This window comes from Colossoma macropomum, unplaced genomic scaffold, assembly GCF_904425465.1.
Source record: "Colossoma macropomum unplaced genomic scaffold, Colossoma_macropomum, whole genome shotgun sequence".
Lineage (NCBI taxonomy): Eukaryota > Metazoa > Chordata > Actinopteri > Characiformes > Serrasalmidae > Colossoma > Colossoma macropomum.
Genome location: NW_023494806.1, coordinates 10,933,589 through 10,940,749, shown reverse-complemented (window position 1 = coordinate 10,940,749; position 7,161 = coordinate 10,933,589). Strand labels below are relative to the sequence as shown.

General features: G+C 41.3%; 1 protein-coding gene across 1 annotated transcript; it reads left to right on the top strand.

Moving 5' to 3' along the window:
- Positions 1–524: 524 nt before the first annotated feature.
- barhl1a (BarH-like homeobox 1a) lies at positions 525–5,412 on the top strand. Its single transcript, XM_036598641.1, has 3 exons — positions 525–1,498; positions 2,510–2,732; positions 4,714–5,412. Exons 1-3 carry the CDS (start codon positions 1,030–1,032, stop codon positions 5,000–5,002), a joined length of 981 nt encoding a protein of 326 aa, XP_036454534.1. The 5' UTR covers positions 525–1,029; the 3' UTR covers positions 5,003–5,412.
- The last annotated feature ends 1,749 nt before the right edge of the window (positions 5,413–7,161 follow it).

The window sequence follows — 7,161 nt, the reverse complement described above, 5'->3', positions numbered from 1 at the left end:
TAAATCAATAAACACACTATATCGTACTGCTCCTATATATATATAAATAAATCTTATTTGTTGAGATTTAACATATAGTATGTGAAGCAATGCAAAACGAAGTATCAAAAAGTCAAAAAGTGTTAAATAGAATAGAAGAGGGACTATAAATGTCCTACTATGTGAAGAATAAAATTTTTACACTTTCTCCCCTGAAACTAAAAAGAATGAAATGATTAATTACCATTAAAGGGCTCATATTCACAGTTACTATATTTTAAAAGCTGGTTTCTCTATTCAAACAGTGTTTTCAGGTAGTTCTAATATTTACTGTACGTTTGTCTGTTTGTCTATGTGTGGCGTTCAATAAGGGCGTAAAGGAGGAGGCGAGGGTGACGAACTCCCCCTCCCACAGCACGTGGTACTGGTGTCTACCCTTAACAAACACCACTCAGCCAATAACGAGGTTCCACTCGGGACAACCTCGTGCCGGACACCTTTAAAAGCGTGCGGAGGTGCTGCGCTGGCATTGGCTGTTTTTTTTTTGAAGGGTGTTATCAGAGGCCCGGGGAAGACTCGTGCACGTTCATACGCTGCGTTAGTGCGCGCAGACTGAGCTGAACTTTCCTCGCTGCACTTCTACAGCAGTTCTGCAGGAGGATTTAATGTCGCTGCTCCAGTTCAGTGCTGCACCTGCGCGCTGTCCGTGGTGCTGAAAGTGGACGATGACGAGGGTCTGGCTGCTGAGGGTCAGTCTGGAAAACTGAGGCTGAGTTTGCTCTCAAGAGGCACTGAAAGATACCAAGTAGCCGGACCAGGACTGTCCAGGAGTAACTGACTCTGTTTTCAGTGGAATCGTCTTCTTGTTTTCGGGGTCTGCTTTTCAAATTTGAAAAGTGATTCTAAACGGAATCAAACTTTTTTTGTGCGATCGTTTTGTAAGAGTTTTGTGCAGAAGAAGAAATGACCACACGGGGATAATACCATCGTTCTCAAGTCCACGCTCCGTCTAGACGTTCCCTCGCTGCTGGACACTCGGCTCTCCACCTCATGCACAAATGCTTGCTTGAGCGCGCGGCTTTCTCCCGCCTTGCTGCGTTCACCATGGACGTGCCCACGAACGGCTCGAGCTTTGGGATCGAGTCCCTGCTGTCCCGCAGGCCCGCGAGCCCCTGCATGTCCAGGGGCGGCGCTCTGCTGATGGGCCCGTGCGGCTCTCCGGCCCCGAGCGCGCGCTCTGACCTGGACAGTGACTGCTCCTCGCCCCCGTCCCCGCGCAGGGACTGCGTGGAGGAGGAGGAGGACGAGGAGGTGCAGAGACATGCGCGCGCGCTGGGGCTCGAGTCTCCCGGTCCTCAGGCGCGCACCGTCACCTCCTCCTTCTTAATCCGAGACATCCTGGCGGACTGCAAGCCTCTGGCGGCCTGTGCCCCGTACAGCAGCGCGCAGACAGCGCGAGACGCGGAGGACTACACCGACAAAGTGCACAGCAACTCCTCCTCAGACAGCGAGTACAGAGGTGAGACTTATTTACAGGGAAGAACAATATCATAGTGTTATTCTGTCTACTGCATAACCACACAGACAAACGGCTTCTATATGGTTACCATATTATTATTATTATTATTATTATTATTATTATTATTATTAATCATAATAATAATAATAGTAAATAAGAAATACGAATATGCACATTAAATATATTATTATATTTATTCTTTTTTAAGGCAAAAAGGGTTAACTCTAATTAAAATTCCTGAATAGTGATTGAAATGCGAGGCATTTTTTGCTTAATTCAAATGTATCAAAAATATCTTTCATATCGTGTTTTGAGTGGATAAAAATGTTCTTATTTTACTAGAAACTTTTTTTTAGATCAATACAGACGGGAGAAGTTGTATTTGTACATAGACACACACACACACACACACACACACATATATATATATATATATATATATATATATATACCACACAAATCCTTGACGTTTTAACAGCTGCAGTTATTTAATAATGTATTTTCACTTTTCAAATTATGGTGTAGTTATGTAGTTATTGTACATGTATTTCTTATACAATTCACTGTGTATTTCTTCTTACGTCACCTTAATAAGTTAATAAAAACTGAAAAATAAAGAAAAAATCAGAATTCATATGTGGCTGGGTTTTGATGAGACAAATATAAATGATAATTTAGTAACTATAGCTAAAACCTTTGCTGATAATTGATTTTGCATTAAATCTAAAATTTAAAATAACATTAAATATCATTAAAATATAAAAGAATAACATTACAATAAAAAATATAAAATGTAAAGAGTTGTAATCTTGGGGTTTGGACTGCAGCTCCTCCACACTGCTGCTGCTGCTTAATTAAAGCTCTGTTGGTCAAATTCGAGCAACTACTTTCCCTCCTTAAGAGCTCTAAACATCCAGAAATCAGAGCCCCGCAGAGCTCCGCGCTGATGTGGAGAAATCTGAGCTGATCTGACAGGAGCTTGATGTTGGTTTTCTGGCTCTGCTGTTGCAGTGAAGGACGAGGCTGAGAGGGAGATCTCCAGCAGTGGAGAAAGCCCCTCGTCCCGGCTGAAGAAGCCCCGAAAAGCGCGCACGGCCTTCACAGACCACCAGCTCGGCGAGCTCGAGCGCAGCTTCGCGCGACAGAAGTACCTGAGCGTGCAGGACCGCATGGAGCTCGCGGCCTCTCTCAACCTGACCGACACACAGGTCAAGACCTGGTACCAGAACCGGAGGTGAGGACACACACACCTGAATTACCATAGAAAAACCGCTACTGGCTCCCTGAAGAAGCTTTCACTGATTTAGAGACGCGTGTTCGTAATGAGGTGTCTGAATGTGAGGAGTCTTATTGAAGTTTACAGAACCTCCATGCGATGTTCTTGGAAGAACACTTACTTTAGTAAATAACCTTAACATTGTGCGAAGGTCCTTCAGGCCTTTACAAAGTTCCTCACACTCACACATCCCACTTACAAACACGGTTCTTTAGGGAACCAAATAGGTTCTTCTCTGACATTGTTCTAAAAACCCATTGTGGTGCCCTTTTAAGTGTTTTTTTTTTTTAATAATAGTAACTTATATTTAGAACTATTTAAATGTTCAAATGGTTCTTTGCAGGGTTAAATGGACCCTCTCTGCGATGGTGAAAGGTTCTTTAAAGAATGTTTTTAAAAATTGTTCTATTTCGCGCCAAAAAGAGCTAAATACAATTTTTAGTTACAACATAGAATCCTTTTTTTTGTTTGTTTGTGCTGAAAGTGATGATTGTTCCCTCTCAAAACATTTAACCCAACCCTGGGAAACCAAAAGCTAATGTTTAGGCTCCTTTGATTAATTGATTGATTGATTGATTTTACACTTACATATACATACGTATGTTACATATAAACATACAGATAACAGCAGCCATTAAACACTGAAATCACAGTAAAGCTTTTAAAGCGTATTTCCATTGTGCTCCTCGCCACATCAACAGAGAGACAGAATAAAGGAGACTTTTAATTATAAAGGTGCATATTTTGGACGAAAGTCCCCAAAACATTTTCCTGTGTTTCATCTTCCTGATGCCGAAAAATGATAATAACAATATAAACAAACAAATAAACAAACAAACAAAATTCAGCCGCATTAAGTTTAAAGCATGTCTTCTTGTCTTTGACCTGCACTGCAAATGCAGGAGGGTCCTCGTCTCTGTCCGTTTGTTGCTGAAGCTCGTGAACAGCTGTGATTGTTGTGAAACAGGTTAAAGGAGTGCTGGACGCTGAACGTGGGTTTAATAAATTAGACGTTAGCACTGTAGCTCTGATGAGCACCTCATGTCTCTGAGCGTTGTTTCTGTTGTGCTCTGGATCACAGAAGAGCGAGAGTTTGGTTCGTTTAAGGGTCCTAATCCTAAAAGCTTAATCACTCAGGTTAAGTAAGGTTAACTGTGAAGCCGTGTTAGTTTTACAGTGTGAGGAACCGAATAAATATTTTTTTCTTCAGTTTATAAAGTTGGTGCTTTGTATAAAAAGCCACAGGCGCGCAGTAGAATAAACTCAGCTCACTGTGGGACATGAATAATAAATTACTGCATGGGGTATTAATAATTAAGCCACCAAGCTGTAATTACACAATTGCTATGATGATGAATTATTTAGATGAAAATGGCTCTCTGCTGAGTGACAATTTGACGGATGAGTGTTCGGCGGCAGATTAACACGGGTTAACATACGACAAAAAACTCACTGCAAATGCTTCTAACTAGCAACAAAAAAGAGAGAAAAAAACTAACAATTAAGCAAAGCCTCAAAACAGCACGTATTCACTAATATGCGAAAATAAATAAAAAAGTTTACTGTATAAAATTATGCCCGTCTTTAAAAAGGCCTTAGTGCGTTATTACTTCTCTAACGAGCGATAAAGGAAAACAATAGTTTAAATACTATTTAAGCTTTACACTTGAAGCCTTGAAACATTTTTCTTCTCTAATATAAAAGTAATACGTATACTAAAATAGAAATAAATAAAGTTTACTGTATAACAAAACAGCTTCATAGCATTATTTTTCTTGCAACACATTTTTGTCATAATGAAATGAAGAGAAAAAATAGGAAAGAAGGAGAGGATACTGTATAAAATTATGTATAAAAAACTCATCATTATTCTGTTTTTAAAAATGTGTGAAATCATCAGCATCACTGACGCGCTCTGTTTTTCTCTGATCGTGCTCAGGACGAAGTGGAAGCGGCAGACGGCTGTGGGTCTGGAGCTTCTTGCTGAAGCGGGTAATTACTCAGCTCTCCAGCGAATGTTCCCGTCGCCCTATTTTTACCCGCAGAGCCTCGTGTCCAGTCTGGACCCCGGAGCTGGACTCTATTTGTACCGGGGTCCTTCTGCGCCCCCGCCGCCGGTACAGCGGCCGCTCGTGCCGAGGATCCTCCTGCCTGGGCTGCAGGGAGGCGGCGGTGAGCCTCTAGCCTCGCTGCACGGGACCTTAGCGCGGCCCACCCCGCAGCGATGAAGCGAAACACGGGCTGCGGAGACGCGGTGCGTTTTTTCCTCCTCCCACCCGTATTCGGGCAAACGCGACAAGCCCCGCCCCTCATGTGCTGCGTTTGGCTAGTAGTTCTTACAAGCACTCCGGTGTTCTAGAGCGCTGCGCTTAGCCGGGCAGGGCGTTCTCGAACGCTGCGCTTGGCTAGCCAGTCGTAGCACTGAAGACGTAGCCAATCCCGGCGAGTGGGGGTGGGGTTTGACGGAATATGGGCGGGAAAAAAAGTCACATCGCGCTCCTGCTCGTACCTGCTCAGGAATGATAAAGGCGCGCGCTCGGGTAGGTGACAGGACACTGCAACGCCTTCCCGCGTTACTTAGCAACGCAGAACTTTCCACGTCACTTAGCAACAAGACAAGGATGTTAAGTATCTGTTATTTATTTTTGTTTGTTTTTTACATATATATAAATAATCTAAAGAAGAAAACTCGCTTGCAAAGTTTGTAAAAAGTTCCGTCACGAAGCTCGTGCGTGTGAAGCCTCCTGATACGAGACCTTATAAAGGAAAATCTCATCAAATAAACCAAAAGATTTATTACAGATTTCAACAATGGGTTAAGTGTCTACCAAATAATGTGAACGATTAGTAATAAAGGAAATCGAAATATAGGCACATTCATATGTAATAATAATAATAATAATAATAATAAGGGTCAATAAATAATGAAGATACATTTTGTATATTATTATCATTATTATTATTATTACCATCATTATTTTTAACAATAGAATTTCTTGTTAAATTATTTTGTCTGGGGCCACTGGACGCAAAGATCTGTACAGACTGCATTATAATTTGTAAGAGGCCCACACATTAAACCCTGTTTGTCACAGTTGTGTTGTGGTTCTGTAGTTTATAAATGGTTTTGTTGATGACGCCAAAATACTTTTTTAAATAAAGATTGTAAATAAAGTTCTATTGAAAATGTTATTTGAGTGTTCATTTTTTTTCATTGTAAGGTGTATTTATTTATACAGGCAGTTTGCATTTCTTTGTATTTATTTTCCAGTAAAAACATCTACTTCACGTCATGAAGCATATTTAATGTAATCAGGGCGTTCAAATTAAATGCTTATTGTTTCTTATTGTGCTCCACATTAAGAAAAAAACATCTCCTTATTAAGATAATTTAAGACTCATGTTTACGATTTTGTGTCAAAAAGCACCAACTATAGATCTGAGAAAACGTTTTAACAACTCCTAAAAATAAAGAAAAAAAATAAAGCGGACAAACGGAACCAGAGAGGGTCTTTTGGAGCGGCGCCACAGAACCAGTTTTGGTCCCCTAAAAACCTTCAGTGGATGTGAATTTCTGTAAATGTGCCAAAACACATTTTGCACATTGTAAAGGCTGAAGACCAGGGGTGCCCAAACCTTTGTCTTGAGGGGCCAAAAAAGACAGAATATAAAAACAAATACGGTTAAAATCGAGTTTTGAAAAATGGATTTTACAACACTATATTTTCTTACTAAAATACTCCAAAATACAATTTCAAATAGAAAATAAGTGAGTAAGGTTTATACAGAATTAAAATGTTTTTCTTTTCTATTATTGTGTGTGTGTGTGTGTGTGTGGGGTGTTGGGGCTAGGGTAACCTTCTGGTGGGCCAAATCAAACGTCCTCACTGGCCAACTTTGGGTAGCTCTGTTCTAATTAAATGAAAGTTTTTTTTCCCTAGAACCCTGTCCAAGCCAAGAACCATTTAGGAACCTTTATTATTAATTGTGCAGTTTAATAAGAATAACCTCTCAGATCACAGAACCACTGAGCTCACACTTTTCCTTCCTCACCCAGCACACTGACCTCATCAGCAGACTGTTCGGTTATGAAGTCCAACATTCGCGTCTCGTTTCTTTAAGTGCTGTGAGCGTGTCCGGCTCTGCAGATGGATGCTGAGGGCCAGCTGGTCACTGCGCCCCGCCAGAGCCACACATAACCACACTGCAGCCAACAAAAGCCTGCGAGAGAGCGCTTAAGAAGGGGACAAAAAGAGTTAAATGGCCGTCCATAATGAAGGAAGTAAATAAATTAGTGAGATCATCTGGTCACCTGGTGCAGAGCTCGCTGTGCACATGGCCTGCTGGGCTTCCACTGAGGAGACTGGCTCATTAAAAAAGTCCTCTC